Source organism: Salarias fasciatus, chromosome 10 (genome assembly GCF_902148845.1).
Source record: "Salarias fasciatus chromosome 10, fSalaFa1.1, whole genome shotgun sequence".
Classification (NCBI taxonomy): Eukaryota; Metazoa; Chordata; class Actinopteri; order Blenniiformes; family Blenniidae; genus Salarias; species Salarias fasciatus.
In genome coordinates, this window is record NC_043754.1 from 10057601 (window position 1) to 10085513 (window position 27913).

At 41.4% G+C, this 27913-nt stretch overlaps 2 protein-coding genes across 5 annotated transcripts; one reads left to right on the forward strand and one right to left on the reverse strand.

The window, feature by feature from the left end:
* Positions 1-15283, reverse strand: cchcr1 (coiled-coil alpha-helical rod protein 1). 3 transcript variants are annotated; one of them, XM_030100461.1, is made up of 18 exons: positions 15183-15283; positions 6472-6769; positions 6206-6379; positions 5965-6082; positions 5197-5351; positions 4969-5083; positions 4668-4778; positions 4116-4259; positions 3915-4025; positions 3521-3627; positions 3327-3439; positions 3175-3253; positions 2783-2895; positions 2491-2679; positions 1330-1431; positions 1060-1184; positions 830-977; positions 1-730 (listed from the first exon to the last, which is right to left on the reverse strand). In XM_030100461.1, exons 2-18 carry the CDS (start codon positions 6534-6536, stop codon positions 600-602), a joined length of 2100 nt encoding a protein of 699 aa, XP_029956321.1. In that variant the 5' UTR covers positions 6537-6769; positions 15183-15283; the 3' UTR covers positions 1-599. The 3 variants fall into 3 exon arrangements, with proteins under 3 accessions (XP_029956321.1, XP_029956319.1, XP_029956320.1); XM_030100459.1 differs by lacking the exon at positions 15183-15283 and adding an exon at positions 7508-7862; XM_030100460.1 differs by lacking the exon at positions 15183-15283 and adding an exon at positions 7508-7862 and having other exon boundaries at positions 1-752.
* Positions 12218-25977, forward strand: nlgn3b (neuroligin 3b). 2 transcript variants are annotated; one of them, XM_030100457.1, is made up of 7 exons: positions 12218-12476; positions 16023-16694; positions 18467-18526; positions 19320-19469; positions 20300-20485; positions 22485-23274; positions 24972-25977. In XM_030100457.1, exons 2-7 carry the CDS (start codon positions 16214-16216, stop codon positions 25768-25770), a joined length of 2466 nt encoding a protein of 821 aa, XP_029956317.1. In that variant the 5' UTR covers positions 12218-12476; positions 16023-16213; the 3' UTR covers positions 25771-25977. The 2 variants fall into 2 exon arrangements, with proteins under 2 accessions (XP_029956317.1, XP_029956318.1); XM_030100458.1 differs by lacking the exon at positions 18467-18526.
* Positions 25978-27913: the final 1936 nt, after the last annotated feature.

Sequence of the window (27913 nt, forward strand, 5' to 3'; positions counted from 1 at the left end):
AAAATAGACTTCTATAAGAAAGCTTCAGATAGAAAATATTGATTTTTGTTTCTAATATGAAATCTTATAGATCTTACAAGTTGTTCATATTACAGCAGAAACATTCAGCAATCACATTAATACATACTTAAATGTAATATTCTCAGCTCTTTGTATACATCTACCAAACTATCTACCACACAAACACACACAAAATTAATGTATAAAGACAATTTATTAGTGTTGCATCAAATAAATAAGTAAACAGTTGTTCCAAAGAAAGATGGTTGGATGGATGGAACTTTACCTGCTAACTATGCAAAAACCTGTCACCAGCACTAAGAGAACAAACTGACATATTGTAACAGATGAATTAAAAAATAAATTATAACCTTGCCCTGATATTTGTGGTAAGTGGATACATACTGTGCCTGTACCGGGAAGCTATAATTCTTGTTTTATATTTAGCAACATTTTGACCTGAAAGGATTTTCTTGTGTTTGTCTGAGTCTGATTGTTTCCAGTAGCTCTACTTGTTATTCCCCGGAAGCCTCAGTACTGCCCACCTTTTGTACAAATTAAAGATGTGTTGACAGGACTCAGTGACTCATCTGCAGGTATCAGCTGTGCAGACTGCCTGTGGCTGGTCCCACACTGTCACTCCGTCCCTCCTCCTCCGCAGAGTCCTCCGAGCTGTTTACCACTGCAGCACTGAGAGCGTGGAGCTCCTCCAAAACACACAGCAGTCTCTCTGACAGGATGCAGACGGGCCACTGGTCAGATCAGTTGTGTCTGTTTAGGGACTTGAGAAAAAGGAGTGTGACGCACGCAGAGCTGGGCCGTCTCTTACCGTCTGAAGCCTGGTGGTCTTTTGTTCCCGCGGAGCAACTCCTCTCTGGAGGTTTGCGTCGATATTTCCTGAAAGCGGCAAAGTTTTGTGGAGCTGCCGTGTGAGGTCTGGCGAAGTCTCGATGCAGCCCTCTCTGAGCACTCGTGACCTGGAACAGATTCGGGTCATCGAACGCAGAAGCCAAGGATACTTCCACAACCGTATTGCTATTGTACCTTGAGAAGTCTTACCAGCAGTGGATTTTTATCAATCTCTGTGTCCGCTGGGTATATGTTCGCCACGTCCCTCTTTGTGTTCTCTTTCATCTCATCCTGACTCCTTGCTGCCTCTCTCTCGAACTGCCGCAAAGTCCTAACTGTGGGAGACAACAGAGACGGGCCGAGGATCACAGCAAAACGCTGCTATATAATGTATAAACAATCACAGATGAGCAGATACGACTTTATTCCCTTCATGTGAAGCTGCAGTGGGCTGAGGCAACACGGTGCTAATCCTGCTACCTGCTTTGGTGTGCTCCCTCCTGGCTGTGTTGACTTGAACTTCCATCTCTCGCAGCTTCTCAGCACACTGGTCCTCAATCTCAGACACTCGTTCCTTCAGGGCTGAAAGAAAACAAATCCGTCCATCCTCAATACTATATCTCACACGGTGAGAAACACTGAGTCCAGTGTTGTATTTCTATTTACCTTAGGGCTAAACTGAATTTTATTGCACCTGTAAGCACATTTTCATAGAAAGCATCCCAAGCTGTAGATCAGCTAGGTGCAAGTAGCCTGAAGGTCACAGAGAGGGCATTTTTTTATTTCATTTTTAGATAATAGGTAGTGGCGAACATCTTTGTTCCAGAAAAGATAAAGAAATATACAGCAAAGCACTTTAAAATTAGACATTCAAAGAAAATGAAATCAAACTGTGTTGATATGGAGTGTAAATTCTTTAAAAAGTTATAATACATGAACATTAAGCCCAAGATTAAGAGACAATGTGATTAATCAGTTTTAGTTAATTCTCACTTCTCTCACTTTAGTTTGACTTTAGCCAAAGCAGACAGATAGTTGTCAGCAGGAAAAAAAAAAAAAAAAACTTTTCAAACCACAAACTGTATAATAAATGTCCAGCAGCACATGGCAGACGGGCAAATGCTGGCGACTCGTGAAAACAGCGACTCATTCAACAGTGACAGAGCCAGGTTTTCCCCCGGGACCAGGTGGACACAGCACATTTAAACAGAGGGTGAGCGTGAGTGTAACTGAACATAAACACGGCAACAAATGACAGCCAACAGCCATTTAGAATTCTGCAAACAAACGCTATTGTTGCTGTGTGGCTGCTCGGACGGAATGGGAACAAACATTTTCATGTAGACAAATCTATGTATGACCTCTTCCAGCAATTGATGATAAAAATCATCAAAAAAAAAAAAAAAAAAAATCACGGTAAATTCTACACTAATAGGAGGAAAGCTTGAGTAGTGGCAAAGGCAACTGATTTCATTTCAAGTATTTCGTACAGATTTGATGTAAAATCTAGTGTATGATCATTATGCCCGTAAATAAACAAGAGAAATAACTGAAATGGCAACATTCTGTGACCCTGAGAATAGGACATCAAGCCTTTTGAGGAAAAGTAAGGTGCTCGGCTTGAGGTACCCAGAGCCTCACCCTGCTTGCTGAGCGCCTGCTGGCTGAGCATCTCACAGCGGAGTTTCTCCAGGTTGACCTTGCTCTCCTCCAGCTGGTCTCGGATCTGCTGCAGGCTCTGCTCAGCGTCCTCTCGATCGGCTTCGGACTGCTGGAGCTCCAGCCGGCTCTGCTCCAGTTCCTGCTGCTGCTGCTTGACTTTGCTCTCGTCTGTGGCAGACGCGCAAAAAAAAAATCACCTGAAATTACTGGACGGCCTGACACACAGTAAATGACGGGCTGGAGCGTGATAGAAACCGTTAAAGCATCTCACATTGGTGCTTCAGTTCAGCCAGAGCTTTGTCAATGAGCTCTGGGGTTCTTTTGAGCTCCTGGCTGAGTCTGTCTCTCTCCTCACACACCAAGGTGTGCTCGATCTGGAGCTTTCTGAAGTTGGAAAGAAATAAATGTAGGATAGCAGAACAAATTGAGAAATAGAAACTCCAGCAGAGACTAAGAAAAGTCTCAATAAATAAACGAAGCATCCTAAATGTGAGTTTCTACATGCCTCTTGCAGAGTTGCCATAACTCAATATGGTTTTTGATGAAGCACAACAGTAAAATATCAGTACAAATATCCCAACATAGATTTTTTCCATACCCCATAGCCTTATTCCCAGCCTTCAAACGAATGTTACGTGAAAGTGAGGAATCCTCAAACACTACCTGTCAGCAGCCTCAGCCTCTTCTGTCTGTTTACAGGCCTGTTCCACTTTCTGCAGAGCTGCCCTCCTCATAACCAACGCTGTAAAACACACAAACATTGTAATGCCCATTAATTACGAGACATATGCGCCATAAAGCGCTCTCTGCTGTACCTTGGATTGTCTCCACGCGTCTCTGAGCAAAAGTCAGCCTCTGTGTAAAAGTGGAGAGCCTCGTTTTGGCTGCAGCCACTTCTGCCACCTTGTTTTCAAATGTCTGACTGAACCTGATGAAAGACACAGAAAACAAATGTGAGCATTTTGTTTGAATAAAGATTGATATGTTGACATGCAAATCATCAATTTACCTGTGTATTGCCTCAGTCAAAGTTTTACACTCAGCTTCAGCTTTTTGACTCTGTGACCTCAGCTGAGTATTTTCTTTGTCAACCTTAGCCAGGTCTTCTTTAAAAGTCTGGGAAGAAAAAAGAAGCACATTCATGTAGAAGAACATATTACAATATTCTGTTTTATGGAGCTTTTTTAGTGTAATGTTCAGTTTTCGGGCATCTTTTCCCAGCTGTTGTTCCTAAAATCTCGACGGCTGTTAGATCGTAGCAAAGATTTCATGCAGTCAGCATCATCTGCTGTGGTAAAAATGTGGGAGCGTTCATCACTTTCAACAGCAGACCCCAAGTTTATTGTGCATCATCAGAAATTTCAGACAGATGCGTAAATCACATCAGTGGCTCTGGTACAAACCTTCTTTTCGATTCTCTCCAGGTCCAGCTCAGCTATCCTGTCACGCAGACTGTGTTGAAGCACAGTCGAACGGTGCTGCTCCTGCTGGAGCTCCTGCTCTATAGATCTGACCTAAACACCAATCGATAGAAGAAATACCAACAAAGTTTAATAAACACACTGGATTTTATTGCCCTGTCGTAATAATGACTGGTGTAATACTTTTGAAAGAAGATCCTCTTTCTCTCTTCTTAGTTCGATGTCCTTGAAGCGAAGCTGGATGCATAACTTGAAGACTTTTTCTCTCCAGAGTTGAAGCACTTGACATCCTTCACATCCATTTTTCACATGTGGATCTGGTGATATCTAAGAAAATACAAACGAAATATCCAATGACACAAACATCCTTTGGGTTGTTTTTTTTTTTTTTTTGGTGGGGGGGCAATGAAACAGACATGAGAAAATGAATCAGCTGAAGTGAAAATAAATGACACAAGCATAAAAAGTGTTAATGATAACCATAGGTTTCACCAGATATATAAAAAATAAATAAATAAAAATCCTCTGCAGCAAAGTGTTGTAGACATCAGCCAGATCAATACACTAAATGAGGGAAAGGAGGAGATAAGACTCAGGCTGGTATAAAGGCACATTGTGCCTGAACACCTAAATAATTAGACTGTTTTAGGTTGTTTTTTCCCCGCTTAATCAGATAGTTTTCTGTATGCATGTAGAATTCTCCCACACATTGCTATGTAAAGAAAAAACATTCACCTTCTTCATCAGCTTCTCTTCTTGTAGGGCAAGTATTTCATTCAAAGAGTTGAGCCTGACTGTCAGAAGCTCTGTGGTCGTCAGGAGAGCTTCTTTTTCTTTGCTCAGCTTCTACAGAATTAACACAAAAAAAAAAAAATACCCAAACTACAATGAACTACTTTAATATATACATCAGTGGTTGATTTATTCATCATTTCCTGAACTCATTATTATTAGCTCAGAGAACAAACATTTAAAAGTCCAATGCAATTACCCTACAGCAGGCTCATTACAATCAATATGGTATGCATTTTCCCACCTCCACTGCTTTGTTTAATTGTTCCTTCTCCCCTTTCTCTGGGGCAAGCTGGCCGATGTAATTTCTAAGACTGTGCAGGGTGGCAGATTGTGTCTCAAAAGCTCGTCCCATTTGGCTGAAAAATAATCAACATCACCATCAAAAAAAACAAAAAAACCAATGCAGTGAATCTGACTACAAAGTGCTTTAGAAGCTGGAACCTCTTAAGTTTTAGATTGAATGTGGCACCTTAAATGTTCTTTCAGCCCATCTCTCTCTGCAGATACCTCCATCAGAGAGCTTTTTAGCTGCAGCACTTCTGAGGTTATTGATTGAAGTCTCTCCTGTAGTTCTGTGTTTGTTCTTGCTGCTGTATCCAATTCTGCACAATAGGACGCCTTCAACTGTTGCAACAGAAGGAGGGAGAATGAGGAGGATGTAAACAACTGAAACGTTTTAAACATATAAATTAAGACAAAACCTGATTATTCCCTTCAGTAACATTTCCTCCTCATATGCTTCACTTCGAAGGAAAGTCAAAGTGATTCGTCTGACCTTCTTCGGTGTCCCACTCAAGGATCCTTCAGCCTGCCTGCTGGGCTCGTGGATATAACACCATGAGCTTAAGGGAGGTCACCCAAATCTGCAGGGTTTATGTCAGTTTCATCTGCTCTTTGCCTACAACTTTCCCTTTTCAGCCTTCAAATCAATCTTCTGGGATTTATCTATGCTGTTATGACGTCTCTTCTCAGCTTTGCAATTTCATCACTAGTTAATCTCACCAGATGCCACAAACATAAGTAGTAAACAGAGAAACAGATTAAGAGATGAAATTTATCATGAAAACATTGTTACTTCTAAAAGTGACTAAAAGCCAGCATCAAGATTACAGAGTAATACAAAAAGAAAATACAGACTACACACTGCAGAAATGAGTTACAATACAGCAGCAACTCCCAAGTGACTGATGTCTACAGGAGTGTCAAAATGAAATGTTTTGTCAGTAAACATCATTACCTGTGAGCTTATTTTCTCCTTCTGCACACTGCTGAGACTCAGCTCCTCTCTGACTTGGCTGAGTTCAGTCTTAGTGTTAGACAGCTCTTCACACATTACCTCCATCTCATGGCTGTGTCTGTTGTACAAAGGTTACAACACTTTAAGATCACTGAAAATAATTTTCCTAACTTCTGAAATGCCAGGTTACAGACAGAAAATGAAAATAAAATGAATACATTAGTATGAGAATACACCCCACCTGATCAGGGCAGTGTCTTTGTCTCGTATCTCCTCCCTGCACCTCTCTACGGTCTCCTTCAGAGCTTCCACCTGCTCCTTCAACCGTCCAGCTTCAGCCTTACGCTTTTCTGCCTCCATCTGCCACTGTGATTCCAATCTCGACCACTGCTCACTTCTCTGTGTAGCTCTACAACTGGGGGACAAGAACAGCTGATCTGTTCATAATGCCACAAAAGTAACAATCACAGTATTCCAGATCATTTAAAAAAAACATTCTGGATATACCTTGACCTCAGCTCTGACAAGTGATCCGCAGAAGTAGCTCCTCCAAAGTGCTCTCCTTGTAGCATCAGGATCCTCTGATTTTCCTTCTTCAGCTCCAAGATTTCCTGTTGGGCCTGAGAGAGTGCGAGCCATGGATTGGCAGGACCACAATCTGCTGGGAGCACTGATGACACTTCAGGGTTGATCCAGGAGATGGGGGGTGGTGTCACAGGAACTTTAACACTTCTCTGTGCTTGTGTGGAGTGAACCCTCGATGTAAAATGTGAAGGGGGCACAAGGTCTTCAGGAATATTTCCTCCTGAATGAAACACAAAGAGTTATTTGCGTGCATTAGCTATGCTGCAGAACTCACAAGGAAGTCTGGTAATCGGGCACCACTCGATCCTCAATCCGATGATGTTGGAAATATGAGATAACAAGTAATATTTAGTCTAACTCTTGTGAATGAGATGCAGTTTAGATATGCAGCATTGTATTTTTAGAGACAGGGAAAGAAAGTCGTGCAACACTTGTATTCTGACAAAGACAAATGGCACCATGAATGAGTGTAGACATTTTGTTTCTGACAAAGAGAAGAATAGAAATGTGTTGTTGACAATCATGGGTTATCATTAAGGACATGTTTTAGCCATATATTTAGATTCTCAACATTTCAATATAACCACTAAAAAAAGAAAATACATGTAGTATACCACCTACAGGTGTCACATATAAACTGGACATAAACTAAAATACCAAATTAGTTAGCAATTAAAACTAAAAATTAAAGACCTTTAACTATTTTATTTGGAACTAATGTAATGTATATGAAACATGAAAGAATTAGGTGTGTTTAATACCTTTGTTTACTAATTTGTTTGAATTATGTTATCATGAAAACAACTGACATATGTCCATAATGTTCTCAATAGAAGTTACAAAAAATTAATTCCTTGCAATATTTGTCAAACATTACTGTATTTTTTTTAAGCCACTTCACAATATCGAGATCAACCGACAAATCCAGATAGAAGAATGGCGACAAGTAGGAACTTACTTGCTGCAGCAGACTGAGTGAAATCAGTGGGTACAACCAGCCTGGCTTTCCCAAAGTCACGTCTCTCCATGTTTAGCAGATGTCTTATTGTTTTCCACCAAACAGTGAACAGTTTAGAGTACTTCAGCAGCTGCAGTGCAGCTTTTATTCTCCCGCTACTCACGTCAACCCTCCGTTGGCTGAGTTTCGACTTACCGCGGTGACTTCCCGGAGAACTCAGTCTGAGCTAACTATGCTAACATTAGCCACGTTTTATCATATCGGTATAAAACTCGAAAACATACATAGCAGCAAGCCCGCTCAAATATCCAAATTTAAGGACTTGGGTCCATTAAACAGCTTGGTTCACGCAGATGACAACAGCGCGGTGCACCACGGGAGATTGAGGGGAAACCGAGAGAAACCTGTTTATTTTCCCTGAGTGTTGTCTTGCAGGTAGAACCACCCGCCTCCTCCCATTCCCTTTTCCCCTCTTCCTTCCCCTTGCGCCTGCCTTTACAACCCACATAAATCTGGACAGCGCGTTGCCATTCCTTTTACATTATCCAGAATGTTATTTAGAGAAAGATAAAGAATCTCGTACAGAAGTTCCGCTTTCCTGACAGACTAAACTCAGAGAAAAAAATCGTTTTCTAATGTATCCATCTGTTGGTAGAACTATGAAGTTGACTGATGAGGCGTTCTTGATCAGAGATGAGAGGACAGCAGTTCAGAACGGGATCAATGTGTATTTAACATCATCTTCTTTCTTCTGGCAACAGTTAATAGACTATGTGACCATTTTTCTCAATTACTAAGGCTGACAATCTAGTGCTGCAGGGGGCATACAGAATACTAAAACAAATCTGATATAATCATTTCAGACAAACTGGATGTTTGTTAAAATAACAATAAATAAACAAACATTGCTAATTGTGAACGAGGCTGCAAGGTGAACAGTGGTTAGCACTCTCACCTCACATTGTGAGGTCATAGGTTGATATGCTGGCGGAACCTTTCTGTGCGGAGTTTGTATGTTCTCCCTGCGTGTGCATGGATTTCCTCTGGGTACTCTGGGTACGTGTGATGTTAATTAGAGAACCCAAATTGCCTCTAGATAGGAATGTGAGTGTGTGTGGTTGTCTGTCTTGGTGATTGTCCTGTAATGTACCGGCGACTTGTTCAGGGAGTATCCTGCCATCGCCTATAGTTAGCTGGGATCGGCTCCAGCACCCTGCCCCCCTGCACAGGCTAAAGCGATATAGAAGATGGATGGATGAATTCAAAATTTCTGTCTTGGAAAGATTTGTTTTTACATACAGTGTTATTGTGATCAAGGTATTGAGACTTTATGACAGTGATAAAGAAAGTGGGGTTGAAAAAAGATGCACCTAATGATGTGATCATCTGAAACTACACCATCACATACTACTAGAACACTTGGGGTGTCTGACAACCGGTTTTTGCATAATATTGTTTCTCTGGCAGAAGGTCACACTGAGCCGGGTCAGGAGGACATGTTCATATGTTAATTGGTGATAATTAGGTTATGTAATAGAATTTTGGGGTTGTGTTGCATCTATAAATAGGCAACATTCAACTGTAAAACTATCTGCACATTTATAATTTTCACTGGATGTTCAGAAATGTTGACAGACTTTTCTTTGCTCCATTAGTCGTGATCTGGGCACTATATGCGTTCGTATAACCATGCATATAGCTTTAAATACATTTTTGTGGGTTTTTTCCTTTTCCTCTGGTATCTTCAGCAGCTATTTCTGTTTGCTCTTACCTGCAGTATATCCCGTTCTCTGCAGCTGCCATGACCCACTTTCCCCAGGGGTTCATTAAAGTTTTATTTAATCTATTCTATTTATGGTGTATTCAAGGCAACGAAAAGGCAATAATTTGGCCTGGTGACCATAAACACTGAGCTATAGATAGAGAGAAAACAAATATGAAAACAAACTTAAGCAATTCTAAAGGTATTTGCTGCACTACCAAATAACAGATGCATGTTGATACAAGATGATATTGATTTTGGATAAAAGGTGTTTGACGAGCACAGTGGGGGATTATTTGAACCTACTTGTATTATATTCTTACCACATTCCAGACATTGCAGTGGGTTCTGATGATCAAAGCAGAGTGTAAAGAGTGATCAAGAGTTGATACAAATCCAGTCAACAAAGATAGTATTATTTAAAAAAAAAAAAAATGCCCAGAATAAGAAGCAGCACTTTTTCTTTTGAGGATATTTAAAAGCTGATCGAGGAGAACATTCGCTACCTGCAGTGAATGTTCCATACCTGGAAGCTAACGAGACTATTTTGGGATAAGGTAGACAGGAAAGCGGAAATAGTCAATATAAAAAAAGTATAATGTGCAGCATCTCTTCATTATGCTTTGAGCCTGTCCAGGGGTCTCCTCACAGTTGGATGTGTCTGAAAGGCATCCGTATGAGATACACAAACAACCTGAAATGGTTAACTGCTATTTCAAAAAGCGGTGGCGAATGACACTTCTCAAATGTGTTCTCTTCCCAGGTGAACCCAGACATACTTAGAGAGAAGCTCCTTTTAAACACTCATAAGCGCAATGTTGTTGTTTCGACCGCTGCCCACTGCTTGTGACCAAGGACAGTGTCATGAATGAACTTAAAGCACTTTTTTCCACCACTCAACGATACCAGGTAAGCATTTCTCTGCCTCTTCAGAAAGAAACTCAAGGGCCCACCTTGCAGCTTTGTAGAGGCTCTTTGAGAACACCTAAGAGTCTTTATGGCCTCAATAAACTCCATCCAAACCTGTGTTTACCCTTATGAAAAATACTCATCTGCCAGCAAGCTCCTACAGGCATGGATAGGCATGTCTGATGGCCCATGGCCCTGCTCGACACAGGAAAATCAGATTAAAGTGAAATTGTGATGGATGCCTGGCAAACTGACATACATTTCTCTTACTTGCGATAACATAGCACTCTAATTAAAATCACTGATGTAGTTGTGTCAATTTCATACAGAAAGAAACATAATGAACAGATTCGTCTAATTTTAGCCAAAGGACATTGAATATCTTTGCACATTCATGACCACGGAAGCATTTTTTTTTTCAGTCCCAGTTCAGCTGAATCAGACATCACTTGGGGTTCACGTGGAGAAACTGTCCACGGCTGCAAATATGTGGACTGCATAGCTGCTCTTTAATTAAGATATAGTAGTTTTCTAATGAGCTTGTTGCAGTTTTCAGAGAAAATTCAGGGCAGAAATAAAAAGTATCATTGTAGAACCACATTGTACAAGTAAATTTGTATATTCATATCTCCCATTATCTACATGGAACTATATGGTCATTGGTTATATCTGCTTCATTAACCCACCATATCTATTAAATGGAATGCTTCACAAATGTGCACTAATTAGCAATAAATGCAAGCTATTTTTGTTGCTGGAAGAAGTAATTCTTGATAACCCAGCATGGAACACACATCTATGGTTTGCATCTTTCACAGAGAAGAGAAGAAACTATTCTTCAGCTGAGCATCACAGCTACGGCCACTGGGCATTATTAAAAAAGGATATGTGGGAAAGAAATCTCTGCTCTGTCAGCAGCTGCCTGGACTTTGCCTCATTCCTCTTGCAGCATGTTAGTGGTTTGTTGATGGGACAGACTTCGGTGTGACTTTAGTATTTTTACTTCAAGCTCAACTTTAGAGAATAAAGCAACAGAGGAACAAGCTGCAGTTTCTAAATATAATGTGCTTAAATACAACTCAAACACAGTAAGCTGCTGGGTAGAAGAAGTGACAGGAAATACAATAAGCACAATGTTGTTTTTTGCTGAAATGGGAAAGCGAATTTCACCTCTCTGTCCTGGACTAGTTTCCTGCCACCTGTGGTCATTTTGGCTCCCAGCAGGTCACCATTACTGGGACTGAATGGGGAGGTTTTCTACTTGGGTTCCAATGTGCTTGTTAGGCAACTAGACCTGATATTTCCAGGCTGTCTCATCAGGTCAGCGTATTCTTGTTGTAAAGAGATAACAGACATGTGTCAAAAATCTCTTTTGTTTATACTCTGCACTAAAAAACAGATAACAAGTTATGTTTGAGATGCATTACAAAGCCCATGTAGCAATATGTTAAAGGACATTCAGTATTTTGGAAAATAGTTGATGAAAAAATTAGTGCAGAACAGAATTACACAAACATAAACCAGGTAACAAACAAGCAAAAAACAGAGTAAATAGAATAGAATTTCAAATAACACCTGCATCTAACGGGTAAAGACAGGAAAACAGGTAAGCATCATCATGAGACCGTCACAGACCTGCAAACACCAACATAAACCTGCATGGCCCAGCGTCTGACTGACAGACCAAGATAATCCAGCACACAACTGCATGCATCAGAAAAGCCTAGCATCAGAGCAGCATAGACCAGCAACCAAACTGTGCTGTTTTTGCAGTGTTGGGCCACTGAACTGTTCTGTGTGCACGCACATCTTCTCTCCGTGCAGGCCTGCACGCTCCTTAAATTGCCTCACTTTTTTTTTTTTTTTTTTTTTTTAATGCGGTCAAAGGTAAACGGGATTAGCCCCTGCGCCAACTATGCATCCACGGGTGCAGTCCGAGGTTAAGATGGTCACTTAATGGGTTCTAAATTGGAATTCAGTCGGTTTTTTGGATGGTGGATTTAATGCACTGGCGTATCCTGGCGGTTGCCTAGTAACGCGCTGGCAGTGGGCGCCGTAGAGAGATCTCTATGGTGGGCGCTCCATTAAAACCGTTGGCGCTCCTGACCTTGGCGTCGTGAATGCGCAAAGCACACAGACTGTGCGAAGCAGGAGATAAGAGTAGAGATCTGTGTGCTTGATACCGAAACCGGGGGGAAAAATATTCCACACACAACGCCGTTGTCTTGTAGCGTAAGTGACGGGCATGGTATGGAGGATATCTGGAGATGAAGCGCGTTTCAGCCTCTGTAAAAGCAGGTGAGTTAACCTAATGATGCTGTTTTCTCTCTCTCTCGCTCTCTCTTTTTTTTTCCATATGCAAAGGATCTTTGTTCTGATTGATCACTTAGATACGGACCGATTTTTTTTTTGTTTGTTTTATTCAAAGCGATGGTTCGGCGATATTGCACAGTGGGGCATCTCTTTGCACGACATATTTTATTCCGTTTTGTCCAATATTGCACCGTCCTAGACCCAGATTAAACAAGCTTCCAGTCACAACGTGAGGCAGCGCACACACTACAGCAGTTTGTCGATGCTACGTGGGCTGTGGCTTGGTTTTCTCCCTGGGTCTGGATCCTTGCATTAATTTATAAAGCAGTGATCATTATGTTGAGTGCTGCCTACATGTCCTCTGGAAGATGTTTTTTTTTTTTTTTTTTTTCCCCTCACCATCAATCTCTGCTCCTCTTTACTGCACTGCTAAATTAGGAGGGGTTTGGGAGATCCTCTAAAACGGGTTTGATCCACACCAGTCAAATTACAAGGGCATTTGGTGCCCTGTCCTGTCGTCTGACATACAAGACTCCTTTTGAAATGCTTTCATGTTTAGGGCCCCCAGGCTACCAGAAACACAATCGATGGGATGTTGTCCCACAGATTTTCATTAGTGTTGAATCGGTGTTGAAATGATGTAGGTGTTGGGATTGTGATGGTGGGGGTGAAACATGATTATATAGCAATCATTCTAATAGGTCTGCTACTGGGATCAAGTCAGTCAAATGGGAATTAAAGTATTTTGGTCTCAGGAAATGTGGCAGAGCCAGATATTTTCACCCAAAACCACCACTGTGATGCATAAACATCTGGCTGGAGCAAGATCGTCTATTAGTGTAAAATATTATGGCTGTAAAGCATTCTGATTTTTGGATGTATCACTTAGTTACCGGGTTCTGGGCATTTTGCCAGCCTAAATTGCCCAATAACTTGCAGTGTATCAAACTTGACTGAGTGATGTCTCTCTTTTATTACATGGCTCATTTGGTGTAAGCTATAAAGCTTTTATCCACATCTGTCCCATCCCAGACCAGAAGAAGTTGGAAAAAAGCAGTATTCGGCTGCTTTTCAGTATGTGCAGTGATGTCAGTAAAACCAAAAATGCAGTTTTTGTTAGGTGCAGCCCTCAATGTAACCACCTTTGATTTGAAATCAATTAAAGTACAAGTATGATTTGAAGTAAAAATGCAAAAAAAAAAAAACAAAACGTACCAATCGACTGGTGTTATTACCATGCATGTGTGATTTAAAGTGATGTGCCATTCATTTTAAGAATTCATATGATTCCTTTGATCTCCAGAAGCTACAGCGTTGTCTTTTTTTCCAAACCGCCAGAACTGCTTCTCAAACAAGACGCAACTAAGCAAGACTGACTGCTGATATCCACTGTATAGCCTGTTACTGCTAATTTCATAATTTGCCATGATTTCACAGCAGACTTTTTTTTTTTTTTTGAAAAGGAAAGCTTCAAATGGCTCCAAATGATTTATTATCTGTGTCACGTTCAAACCAAAAGATGTGCTCCTGAAAAAAATCAGGTTCTTTATCTTTTCCATTTTAATGTCTCGGGAGCTGTACATCATTGTCTCATAACAGATAGGGGGAGAGAACAAGCCTTGTCCTTTTTTGGCTATGGGGAACCATTCATAACTGTTAATTAATACAGACAAAGCTGCCCTGGGGCAGAGAGCTACAATATTTTCTTTTTTTTTTTTAAAGAGCACTGATAGTGTGAGAGTTGAATCAATCTAATCTGACCCATTGCTTGGAAATAGGCAAACTGTGACGATCTCCATACTGGGTAACACACCACCCCTGCGACGGGAAGAAAAGGCTCTGTTGGTGTTTATGGTGCTGTGACTGTAAACACAATATTGCAGAGAAAGGAAAAAAAAAAAAGCCGAAGCTCCACATCTGTGCTTAATTACTTTCTCATGTTGGAAGAAATCATCCCCTGTCTTACCAGATAAGTTCATCAGATTAAAAATGGAGCTATTTAGCTGTGGTCTTTGACAAAGCTCGGAGCAGTGCTCATCAATAACTCTGATTAGGTTAACAAGCTTCTTTTTGCTTTGTTCATTGACAGGTCAGTGAGAGGCTCATGTTGAGCATATTGTGCTTACTGCCTTTTGAGACTATAAGGAGCAAGTGGGGATGCAGCTTGGATTATAAATTAATCTAAATGAGAGGAAAAAGAGAGCTGGGTTTGTTGTCTGCAGGTCTCCCTGGGTGAGCTTACATTACCGTAGCTGCATGTATGATAGGGGGACGGTGTGTTTTCCTGTTCGCCAAAGCATGCATACTGATAAACCGCTAATTGTCACCTATTGCACAGAGACTCTCGTGACCGCATATGAATTAGAAAACAGATACTGTGTATGCATAGACAATTAAAGATCTTCGCATTAGGCAGTCCACAAAAAGACCAAAACATCCAAATAGGAGGTTGTAAAGTCAGCAGGATTTAATATACGACTTGGACTGTCTCATTCATAATTAGTTGTGCTTTTTTTTTTTATTGTAAAACGTCTTGTCATATGTGAGAAAATAGATGAAAAGCCGAATCATTCCAATTCTCTTTCCATAACAAGCAATTGTTTGCTCAAAGAAGTTAAAATTGTGGTGAAAATAGACTACAACAAATTGAATTCTCAATAAGAAGTGTCAAAGGATTCTTTTTTCCCCTACCTGCAAGCCTTGCTGGAGTCGTTCGGTTTAGCTTGCAATTATGCTCTCCGTGCTCCGTGAAAAGGATTTGGAGCTGGTGGTCCCCTCAGACATGTTTGTTCTGGGGATCTTCAGTGCTTCCATTATGCACCCTCATTTCAGTAGCTGGCAGGGTCGCTTCAACGTACACTGAAAGTCATGGAAAAGAAACAAACACAATCTATCCTTCATTTAGTGTTGTTTCAATAAAAATTAAAAACTGAAATGTCACAAGTTTGAAAAGTTTATTTCCCAGTGAATATGTCATCTTAGAAATTCACTACATTTAAAGATTTCTCCTTTTTTTGCTCGTTTTGTGGCTTTACAGAAGAAAAATGGGTGCCTCGCACCTTTAATGAAGTGCTTTTGCAGCATCACTCGAACATCACAGCAGATGTGTTTTTTCAGATGTGTTATTGCTTCCTCACACTGATATATAAAGATCAGTATTCAGTGATTTGTACCTGTGCGAGCAAGGTATGCAAGCTATGCTCTTTTAAGACATTTTGTCTCAGAAAGGTTACCAGGAAGCTAATATCAAAAGCTATTTCTACCTGAGACATTCCACCCTTCCATACCTGCCGTGCTTTATTGTGAGCGGGGTTGTAGAGAGCTGGAGGCTATCACAGCTGACTGTGGGCAAAAAGCAGCGTTTACCCTCGACAGGTCATCAGTCCATTTCAGGGCTGGAGCCTGAAATGTTGATAAGAGATAATACTTTTATCTGAAGATTGTCAGTTATCAAAGTCTCTCACTGTTTCGGTTTTTTTTGGATGCTTTCTGGACTAATTTCTCAAATCTTCTTCTTTTCTTTCTTTTCAGATTGGTACACACTGCAATGAAAAGTGGAAGAGGGGGCAGTTCATACCTGGCTCAAGTGTATTTGGATTTGATAACTGTCGGATCTAGCGGCGCAGTGAGTGATGTCTGTTTGACACGGTCCTTGCAAAGGGGCTAAACAGACACTACAGTGTGCATTTGTGTTGTGCAAAGGGCACTGTCTTGCCCAGACCATGTGGCTGGCTACGTTTAGAGACCATCTGTTGCCTGCACACCTGCTGCATCAGCAAGAGACTGCAACCATCACCCACTGTGCACTTCTTTGGTGGATATTATGTTCCTGCTGGTCATTGACCAAGTCTACAAGCCAGAAATTCTACCCAACTGTGACCACTCAGTTTGGGAAACTGCGAGGGCTCCGGGTTCCCGTCCCCAGTGAGGTCCTCAGGCCCGTTGATCAGTACCTCGGGGTCCCCTACGCTGCCCCCCCTGTGGGCGAGAAGCGATTCATGCCCCCTGAGCAGCCCTCCTCTTGGTCAGGTGTCAAAAATGCTACCCACTTCATGCCTGTGTGCCCTCAAAACATCCACAACACCGTGCCAGAGATCATGATGCCCATATGGTTCACCTATAACCTGGATACAGTAGCCACATACATTCAGGATCAGAGCGAGGACTGTTTGTATCTAAACATCTACGCTCCGACAGATGATGGTGAGTTGGTGTGGTAAACAGACAGCGGTGACTGTCCGTGTCCACTGATCGTTGTTCCTGTGACCCTGGTGTTGTCTTGTGATCATCATAAGTCATGTGTGTGACCACTGCTCATGACATTGCTGGCACCAAGGGCTGATTTACCATTGAACGCAGTGTCATCGTTGTCTGATATGTTCCCATCACATTGATAAGCAGGAAATTATTCGGTAGCTATGGCAACTGAAGATGTTACCCTGATGTCACTGAAGGGATCTTTTCTATGGGTACACTTGTAAAGGCATGAGGTGTGTGCCTGTGTTCCCACTTAACAGAAATTCAGTGAAATATTGCTGATAGGTGTTTTTAAAAGTCCACCTAAACCAAGCAGTCCACTGTAGCTTCAAAACGGATGAACCAAGCATATTTTTCTGTCACCATTGACCATCAGGGATAATTGCGAAGATTACTCCAAAGGTGTAGTCGAGCTACAATTGCCAGATTTTCATGTTTTTGCCATGTTTATATATTTTATATTCCTGAATCACTGCTTTGTTCAGACAGAATGTCTGTTGGGGGCCAATTAGTGAGGTACAGGAGTCAACTGCCGACCGCATACTGAATCCTTTCCTATTTTTCTAACTAATAGAACTGTGAAATGAACCAGCAAGGGAACATTTTATGAGCCTTCTGTGAATTTGTAGATTAGCGAAACAATTTAATTTCATAGTAATACTGCATGTTTTATAGATCTAGTATAGACAGACAGATTTCTTTCATTCAGATCGCTTCAAAACACCAATTAAACCTGATTCCATTGAATGTATTGCCTTTTTTCACAAGCATTTGGCATAATACAAAACATTCAGCATTCAAAGTTAAATTGTGTTCGGCTGTGTATGGAGCATACCGCTCTTTGACTTGCTCCTCTTTGGTAGCATAGCAACAACAGATAAACAGCCTGCTTGAGAGGTAGCTGTCCAAAATGGTGCAGCCCACATTTTATAAAGCCCCTCGGCCGAGTGAGGCATGCCTATAGGGCTCCTCACCTGGCACACAAACAGGTAAATTAAATTTTACATTTACATTTTTATTTCAGAGCAAAAGGTACTCCCCTTTTCTTCCATACAGTTTATTTCTGAAGACCCTGTCATTGCTTTTTTAATAAGCACCTCAGGCAGTCTGTGACTTTATTGTTTGTTTCGTTGATGCAGAACTTGTACTTGCTCGTAACACTGGGCAGGTTTTTTCTTAAATCAAAATCTCTGTTTTTTTTTTTATACCGTTTAATTTTCGCGGTTTAGTTTCCCAGTGAAAGCAGAGGCGCTTGTTTTGTTTTTGTTTGTTTTTTTCAACTCATTTAGTAATAAATCATGTTCATTTGCATAATAATTTTAAAAAGTGCCCTTCAGCAGTTCACCTGGAGATATGATGTGATGGCTCTAGAAACAAATAAAATTAGCAAAGTCAGTTTTACTAAAGCCTTCAAATTTAATGGCGTGTGTATTTGGAAATGAGTGGACATCTACTTTATTATTATCTCTTACGAATACCTAACAAGAAACAACAGTCTTCATTTCATCAAAAGAGAAATGATTTACACTTATTATTTTGGAATTTGTCATATTACAATTACATCCTCTATCCCCAAAGATTTTACTGAATGTCATTGACTTTTTCTTGGTTTTTCTCCCTTCCGTTTATACCATCATAACTCAGTAAGACATTAAACCAATCATGCTATTTTGAATTCTGTACTTCTTTTTTTTTTTTTTTTCTTATGTGAATCCCAGGGAGCCAACACAGGAAAAAGGGGGCGGCTTTCTCACATGCTGAGACTCATATATCCGAAGGTATTTTCAAGAGCTCGAAGTCTTGATGCATGGACTCTTTCAGTTTCAACATGTTGCTTTCCCAAAGAACTGCCGGGGTTCTTTCTTTTGAGTGGAATGCGGAAAAAGAAATGCTGTTATCTGATTTGTGATTGCGTGCGTTTGCTGTTACTGAATCTCATGTCTTGAAATGAGCTCCGTTGCAGTCCTTTTCAGTAAGTGCTACATCTCTATTGCCATGCACATTGATCCACAGATTGCCTTATCTACTTATCTGTCATACAGTCCCTCCTAAAGAGAGTCATTAGTCAATATAATAAATTGGCCGCAAAACATGAAATATAGATTGTCTATTTCCAAAAAAAAAAAAAAAAAGCATAAAACCGTCATGTTTTTAGCTAGAAGCGACACAAAGCGAGTGAGAGCTCAGTGTTGTGTGTTATATCACTGTGCAAATCTCCACAGTCGAATCAATACATTTTTATGCTTTCCATCTAATCCAGAAAATTTTATATGTTGCGGTACGCTTGATCAAACATATAACTGTTTATTGTATTATTATCCATACACCCTTGTCAGAATGTAATTACCATGCATTTTTTTGATTGTCATTGCAGCTTTCAGACTTCAGGCCTATCACCCCAGCTTGCTTCCAAGCACATTTTCTAAGCAGTCTTTTCCCATACCTCATACTGAACAGTTGGGACATAAAGTTTTAGTAACAGTGCATCGTTAATTCTCAATTTTGTCACAGTTACCCATACAGTTGTTTGCTCAGCATGTGTGTGTGTGTGTGTGTGTGTTGATGTTGCAGATATAAGAGACTCTGAAGCGCGACCCGTGATGGTCTACATCCACGGAGGCTCCTACATGGAGGGCACTGGGAACATGATGGACGGCAGCGTTTTGGCCAGTTACGGAAATGTTGTTGTCGTTACACTCAACTACAGAATTGGCATACTAGGTGATGACACCATCTTTGTGTCGTAACTCTGAATAGGGTATTTAGCCCTGTTACACTTGAGTAAATAAACTGTCTTAATGGTCATTAATTTCCACTTGTACAGCTGGTGTAAGCCTATAAAAGCTGTAGGAACTTCAAAAAATGTGGCAATCAACACTTAAAAACTGTAGCAAAGTGAGGCCATAGTATTCTCACAAAGCTCGATTTGCACGTACGTTTCATCACTAGATAAAAAGTGACATTAATTCTAAGCATGTCTTGTCCTTTTTATGTAAGATCTGTTTTATATCTTGTCCGAAAATGCAAATGATCCTCCCTTAGATGAATTTATCTAATCTGTACACGATTGTCATCCTCTGGTTTCCTTGAAAGTAAAATTATTTAGATACACAAAGGCATTCGGCATTCACAAGGTCAGGAACAGCGAGGTGTTTAGATGAGAGGAGACAAGGCAATAACTAATCGGATCAATTGTGAGAGAGCCGAGGACCTCGGTGTGGGTCTATAAAATCTGTTTAAAGTGGGAGGTTTGTTTATTTATGCATGTTAAATGTTATCAAGCCTCACTGTTGTCAGGGGTACTTTCAGACTTGATGAGCAGGAGCCTGGATCACTTCCTGAGGGGCTCTGATTCTTGGCGACTGTTGCAAGGAGATGACTAAAAAAAAGTGAAGCGCCGTGCGAGAGAGCAAAAGCATATTTACACCTGAGGGGGAACAATGTCAGTTCATTGAGATGCCCTGCTGGGCTACAGCTTTAGATCAAAGCTGGGACATATACCGTAGAGCTCTACTTCAGCACTGGCTCTGTTGTCTCTCTGTATATATCAGGCTTTCTCAGTACTGGGGACCAGGCAGCAAAAGGAAACTATGGGCTCCTGGACCAGATTCAAGCTCTCCGCTGGATAAGTAAAAACATTGGTTACTTTGGAGGAGATCCGGGCCGAATCACAGTTTTTGGATCTGGAATCGGTGCTTCCTGTGTCAGCCTGCTAACTCTGTCCCATCACTCTGAGGGTAAGAACCTGCGAGTCACTATTTTAAAGTTATCCTTGACTTTTACTGGCCTGCATTTAGAAAACTGTGTTGTTACCCAAAGTTCAAGTAGCAATTGATGTAATAATGCATATCTAGTGTCAGTAAGCATGGGGACCAGATATGAGGTTTGATCTTCTCAAGTAAATTAATTTGATCTTTTCAAACAGTATTTTTCAATCATTTTTGAATTTGCTTCATTGTTTCAAGTGTATATCCAAATGGTCTGGCAGGGAGATGAAGTGTTATGATATGAGAGTAGGGTAAAGGGGGTATTTGTTAAGTAAGTGATTGCTTTTGTTCCCCTCTACTCAATCTAATCAGACTAAAAGCTCTGCCTCTTAAAACGTGAGGCTCTTAAATAAGCCTACTGGCATTATAAAGTTTTCATCATGTCTTCAGATTCACCTGTGAACACTAGTTTTTACCATTCCTACTGATTTATATTTCAGTCGCTCAGCGTCAGATTTGTTTTCCTTGTTTACCTGCCTGCAGTGTCCAGAAAATATCTAAAAAAAAAAAAATACCTGTGATCGAGATGCATTTGTCTACTGTCATTGTGAAACCTTGAGGAAAAACAGTTTGGCAAAGACATGGCTGGCATGGGGATGAATCAGAACCTGAAAGCAGTTTGAATTCTTTTCTGTGAAAATTGATGTTTTTCCACAGATACGAAGGCTCTGCTGTAATTGGAAATGACATGTTTCAGATTAAATTCCTTCACAAATTAGCACTATTTACTGATCACAATATTAAAGTCCATTTAGTATCGCTCAATGTAAATTCCATTTAAATCATTTAAAGTTATCTAAAAGAGTGCGGTATCTGATACCAGCTCAAAATCAAATTAGACAAAAGTAAAACACATGTTTTCCTCAGCAAAAATGAAAGATGATGGAACTATTCTTTTGACCGTTTTACTGCCCTGGTTCGTCCGTTGCAGCCAGACAAACCCCAGCAGGGGCAGAAATTGTGAGTTTTCATCAATGCCAGCGAGGCTGCGGCAGCTGTCCTTTGTGAGATTTGTGTTGGATGTCCTATAGCTCGGCTGCAGCAAATGCACAAAGACCTCCGGCTGTCTTTGAAGTAGACTAGCTTGCTGCTGCCCTAAAAAAAAATGAAATAAATGACAGCAAAGGAGGGAGAAAGTGACACTGTCCCTGCACTCTTTTCCCAGTGACTGTTATGCCTTAACTTTGCCAGAATATTTTCTGAGTTGATCCATATCACTTGTCATTTTTAGGTGGTAGATACGAAATCCTTAGAGGCAGAGGTGATGCACTGCATATAAACAATTCAACAGAGCAGTGTGTTTACTGTATCAACATTGAGGGATCAGGGTTACTGCATATTCAGCTCTCTGCACACACCCTCCGCCGCACAGTTGGCATCAGCAGTCTATATGTGTAAGCTACACAGCTTGTTAGACACACAGTATTAACGATTCCACAATTACTGTACGTCCGTGAATAGCTGGTGCAGGGAAAAGCAGACACCTCCTCGCTGAAACAGTGCTGCAAATTGATCATTAGTTTGACGTGCACTCACTGTCATCTGCATAGGGAAACAAGTATGAGGATCAGCAGAGAAAACAAGGAACTTGGGGCATTTTTTTTTTTTTTTTTTTTGTCAGTGTTTTAAATGCAAAAGAAGCCAACTTCCTATTAGCAGTTCATTTCTTCTGCCAGCTGCTTCAATTATTAACCTCTCACCAGCTCAACGAACTGACCTGATCAGTCTTCCTGCTGTTTTGTCTCTATAACTGGCGATCGCAGAACATCGCATGTGGCCTTGCCCTCTTTTATCAACCTGAATTTTGTGTGGCAACAGGCTTTGGATTTAATTATGTACAGCAATTAACTTAAAGTGAATCACATATTTGCTTCGGGTTGCTATAAATAACAACAATGATCCCGAGGGGTTACGCACTATTCTCTGAGCCTTTGTCCTGTCTCTTTTTGTTCTGAAATTGTGTCCGAAGGTCTGTTCCACAGAGCCATCATCCAAAGTGGCTCAGCGCTATCCAGCTGGGCTGTCAACTACCAACCAGTCAAGTACACTCGCATGCTTGCTGAGAGGGTCGGCTGTAACGTGCTGGACACGGTGGACATGGTTTCCTGCCTGCAGAAGAAGAGCGCTAAAGAGCTGGTCGAGCAAGACATCCAGGCAGCTCGATACCGCGTGGCTTTTGGCCCCGTCATCGACGGAGACGTCATCCCGGACGACCCTGAGATATTGATGGAGCAGGGCGAGTTTCTTAACTACGATATAATGCTCGGCGTTAACCAGGGGGAGGGGCTGCGCTTCGTGGAGAACGTCATGGACCTGGAGGACGGCGTGTCCGGCAGCGATTTTGACTTTGCTGTGTCAGACTTTGTGGACAGTTTGTATGGCTACCCAGAAGGGAAGGACACGTTGAGGGAGACGATTAAATTCATGTACACGGACTGGGCCGACAAGGACAACCCGGAGACCAGGAGGAAGACCTTGGTGGCCCTCTTCACCGACCACCAATGGGTGGAGCCCTCGGTGGTGACGGCTGACCTGCACGCCCGCTACGGCTCGCCAACCTACTTCTACGCCTTCTACCACCACTGCCAGAGCCTGATGAAGCCGGTGTGGTCGGACTCGGCGCACGGAGACGAGGTGCCTTACGTGTTTGGCATCCCCATGGTGGGCCCCACAGATCTGTTCCCCTGCAACTTCTCCAGGAACGACATCATGCTCAGCGCGGTGGTCATGACCTACTGGACCAACTTTGCAAAAAGCGGGTGAGTAACAAATTTATGTATGATTTATGGTCATACTTTGGAGTTGCTAAGTTGAACTCAATTACAGGAAAAATGACTTCAAAAAATTATTTTATTTTATTTTTTTTAAGAAAGGATAGTTTCTCAAATAATTAATTCTTTAAATTATATTTATTTTATATCCTAAAAATCTAATCATGTCTAAGATTTGCTTCATATCTCTGTAAGTTATAGCTGGTTCAAAAAAAATTGGGCATTGTTGCATCCAAACATGAACTTGGTTGCTTCTTTCACTCCATACACGATGCCAAATGCTTGAAAACACGACAAATTTCTCATGTGGTTTTCATGCTTCGGTAAAATCACATTTTATGCACATACCAATGTTTCAGCACTCTGGGCAGATTTCCTAAAGGCGAAAAACTGCAAAGTTTCCAGCTCAAATCCCATAAAAGTTTGATAGAAACCATCACTGCATGAGGTTCTGAAGAAGAGAACATGTGATGTGAAGAGGTGGTTAAGAGATGCTCTATGACCCGAATCCACCTTTGCTTGCGAGTTATGATTTCAGGTGGGAGTGACACAGATTTCCAGTACAGAAATACGTGGAGTACACACTGTGCTCACGTTGTGCTGATCAGCAGGGTTTGTGTATAGACTGGTTAGAACTGTTTCTGGTTGCCGGTTTAATTTTTGAGCTTAAGGCTTTTCGTATGTGTGGTTTACATACGTGTTCTCCCTGGTTTCCTTCACAATTCAAAAACGTGCACGTCATCTTGACTGGTGGCTCTGTTGGTGTGTATGTAAGCTCAATAGAAAATGGCTGAATGGATGCACTGATTAGCAGATTAGCAGTGAATGTAAAACTGCCGCTCCTTCTGTCAGCTTAGTATTCCTTTCAGATTTACAGGAGAGAGTGAAAAAATAATTTATCTTCTGTGTATCTATCCCGAGATTCCCTGTGGGCACGTGTGATGTATGTATCTTCAACGACAGAAGACTTTTTCATCTTAATAAAGTTTTTTGCAGTTTTGAGCAGGAGAGTTTATTATCCAAGACAGGCTCCAGTCTGATGTTGACCTGAAATTACACTGAGACTGACTCAGCAGTGGAAAACCCTGCTGTTGAAAGTGCAACAGAGTGAAGCTCCGCAGCTCCTCTTCTGACAGCGTGTTTTGCAATTTGTCAAACAGAGGCAAAGATTTTCTGGGTGTTTTTGAAGATAGGAGACACCTAAGAGAGTTCTGTCGAGGATGTGTAATCTGTTGTTACATCGCTGCACTGTTGAATCCAGTGAATCTTGGTAGATGATGACCCTGGCAGTAGCCACAGGTCACTGTAGGCTGCTGTGTTACTGTGTAGGAATGAGGGAATGCTGAGCCCTTGAGGAAACTTGGTGATATTACATTGTTGCATTTCAAGCTCGTCGTGGTGTGGCAAATGAGAGTGGATTCACCTAAATATAACAAATACTCAAAGCTTTGAATGGTGTTTTCCATTGTGTACATCCTGGAAAAATTGACAACAGATGTGTTTTGTCATTCCGCTCGCTGTTTCTGGGTCATTCATTTGTCTGACGAAACGCGTTCATCAATAAATAAAATTGCATCATTGCAGCAGGATTGTACAGAGAGTTAAGATGTATTGAGTTGAATTGAATTAACTCCACTGCTGGCAGTGTGTGTTATGACTTGAATATTCCTTCTTTTTTTTCATAGGGATCCTAACAAACCGGTGCCACAGGACACCAAGTTCATCCACACCAAGGCCAACCGCTTCGAGGAGGTCGCCTGGTCCAAGTACGACCCTTACGACCAGCTGTACCTGCACATCGGCCTGAAGCCTCGCATCCGTGACCACTACCGCGCCACCAAGGTGGCTTTCTGGAAACACCTGGTGCCCCACCTCTATAACCTCAACGACATGTTCCACTATTCCTCCACCACCACCAAGGTCACGCCACTGGACCCCACCCAGTCCAACGGCAAGCGATCCGGCAGCACCGGCCGTCCTCCCATATCCACCGCCCACATTGACGGGGAGGGAGGCAGAGAGATGGGCCCTCTGATCATGCCTAATCCCAGAGATTACTCCACAGAGCTCAGCGTCACCATCGCCGTCGGGGCGTCGCTGCTCTTCCTCAACGTCCTGGCCTTCGCCGCTTTGTACTACCGCAAGGATAAGCGCAGTCGCCAGGACACGTCGCAGCAGCCCAGCCCCCAGCGCGAGAGCAAAGGCAACAACGCCAGCCACGCCACCACAGTGGACGAGACCCTGTCGTCCCAGCAAAGGAACCCGTGCGAGGCCCTCCACAATCCCCTTCACGTCTCACCGAGCCTGGACTACACGCTCAGCCAGCGCCGCTCCCCGGACGACATCCCTCTGATGACCCCCAATAACATCACTATGATCCCCAACTCGCTCATGGGCCTCTCCAACATGAGCCCATACAGCACCTTTCCTGCCGGCTACAGCTCTGCGGGCCTGCCCAGCACCCACTCCACCACGCGGGTATAGTCCGCCAAGTGACGCAGCTCAGAAGTGTGACGTGCTTAAAACATGGAAATGTAAAGCTGTATTTAGGATGTGTAGGTAAAATAGGATTGAATATGTTCGTTCTGTCGTTTCCAAAGGTGTACAACCACCAACATCCTGCCTTTGCTCTCTCATAATAGAAAGTCTAACTGCAGAGTCATTTTATAATAATCATTTTCAAAGGCAGACCAAAAGAAAAAGTGCATTTCATTTTCCACTTTGGCTTTTTTGGAACTTTACCTAGCAAGAACTTAGTATAATGTTTATACAGTTGGATTTGTATGGGAAGCTTTTTCTTACTCTGTGATATCTATTTTGATCTCGTGGAACTAAGTGACATTACAACTCGTGGTGGACAGAGATGAGATCTGGAAGAGCAGAAAAGCAGTATTATTATTACTCTTATCAAGCTATTTTATACATATTTCTCATGGTGCATTGCTTATTATGAAAATGTATTTTTACTGTAATTACTTTCAAATGCCTTGTACATCGCTTACATAAGGAATTACTGTGGAATCATAACTACAATGGAGCAGAACTTTACTCAGATACTGATCACACGTGGTAAACGTGTTAGTGCAAAATATAGCACCAGTGTGTGCGTGGGTCTGTGTGGGTGTGTGAGCGTGTGGTTGGGTGAAAACTGCAGTACAAAAGTGTAAATTAGGCATTGTTTGAAATTAACCATTCAGTTTTGCATATGTAGTGTTGTTGTAATTTATTGTAGTCTATTTGAGTATCCTTGCTATACTTTTGTTTAATGTGCTCCTGATTTCTTTTTCTTTCTTTTCTTCTTCTTTTTTTTTTATTTGCTTAGTACATTGCAGGGATATAACTTCTGCTTCACTATAAAAAGAGAAATGCTTAAGATGTGTTTTCCTACTCTAACCAACTCATAGTTCTTTTGGCTTGGCTTGTTTGTACAGAATAAACTTAGATCAACATTTTATTTGTTGTTTGTTTATGAATACTGTAAGGTCTTCAGAAAGACGACTGTAATTACATTGTAGTTGTATGTATACCAACTCAAATATTCACATTTTAAAAGGCGTTTGAAGAACCTTACAGAGTACTGCTCCTACCCCAAGTGGTCTGGACCCCATGCATACCGCGTTATAACCGGGGGTCGCGCTTTACTGAATGGACATGATGGACATGAGGCTCTGAGGTTTGATTCCTTCAAAGCGATCATAACATTGTTTAATCTACATGAGCCAACTATTAAAAAGATTTTTGGACCTAAAACTAAGTCTTGTGGGAAATCTTGATTTCTTCACACTGGATGAATAACAAAACAATGACAGATCAATAATTAAAAATCACACAAGCGTGAATCAAGTTTGCTGTGCATGTATCAAGTGTCCACTTTGTGTTCATGTTGGGTTCATGTGAACAGACAATAGGTTCGTGCAATTTGTCCCAAAAGTAAGAAAGAATATGTCACAATATGTTACTATAATGCATAGTTTAGTACCATTTATCACTGATATCACTGCCATTAATTTTGTACAAAATGCTAATATTTAAGTAGAAAACTGAGTTCATGGAAAGGAAAACTATTCTTGTTTATTCTTCATCTCAGTACCATATATCGTTGTGCTCGTGGTGAGTTATATTTCTGTGTCTGTGATGATCATGACTGTGAGCTCCTGCATGTGAGGGGAATTATAATTGGAACATCAGGGAAAAAATATGTTTATCTAATATCAGTTCCCACCATGTAAACTAGTATGTTCATAAAGAATTGATCCAAGAGCATACAGACATGCGATCACCAGTCCTTGTGTTGACTTGACATGAGGAGAAAGTAGTTTCATATAATCCAGTTTAAAGGTGTCGGCTCACCAGGAGAAACTGAAGATATGGACTTTGGACTGGGGAACAGCAACAGCAGGTCGCTGTAGATTCTGAATAACAAACCACGGTCCATAATGTCCCCAGGCCTGTCACAGCAATCTGTAGCTGTGGTGGTTGTCACCTCTTTTAATTACATTCTTAATTTTTATTTAATTTGAAGTAGCAAATACATAGTACCAACACAACAAACCCGTCCGAAACAAGTTCATTTCAATAAAATTAACTTAATGAAATGTAGATATAACCCGACTGTTTCAAGAGCTCA

Coding starts and splice junctions, on each gene's coding strand:
- cchcr1 (XM_030100459.1), bottom strand. CDS start 7,577: ATGGAGAGACGTGACTTTGGGAAAGCCAGGCTGGTTGTACCCACTGAT. Junction 3,254..3,326: donor ACGCGTGGAGACAATCCAAG/GTACAGCAGAGA, acceptor TGTGTTTTACAG/CGTTGGTTATGAGGAGGGCA. Junction 978..1,059: donor TTGATAAAAATCCACTGCTG/GTAAGACTTCTC, acceptor AATCTGTTCCAG/GTCACGAGTGCTCAGAGAGG.
- nlgn3b (XM_030100457.1), top strand. CDS start 16,214: ATGTGGCTGGCTACGTTTAGAGACCATCTGTTGCCTGCACACCTGCTG. Junction 16,695..18,466: donor CTACGCTCCGACAGATGATG/GTGAGTTGGTGT, acceptor TGTGAATCCCAG/GGAGCCAACACAGGAAAAAG. Junction 23,275..24,971: donor ACCAACTTTGCAAAAAGCGG/GTGAGTAACAAA, acceptor TTTTTTTCATAG/GGATCCTAACAAACCGGTGC.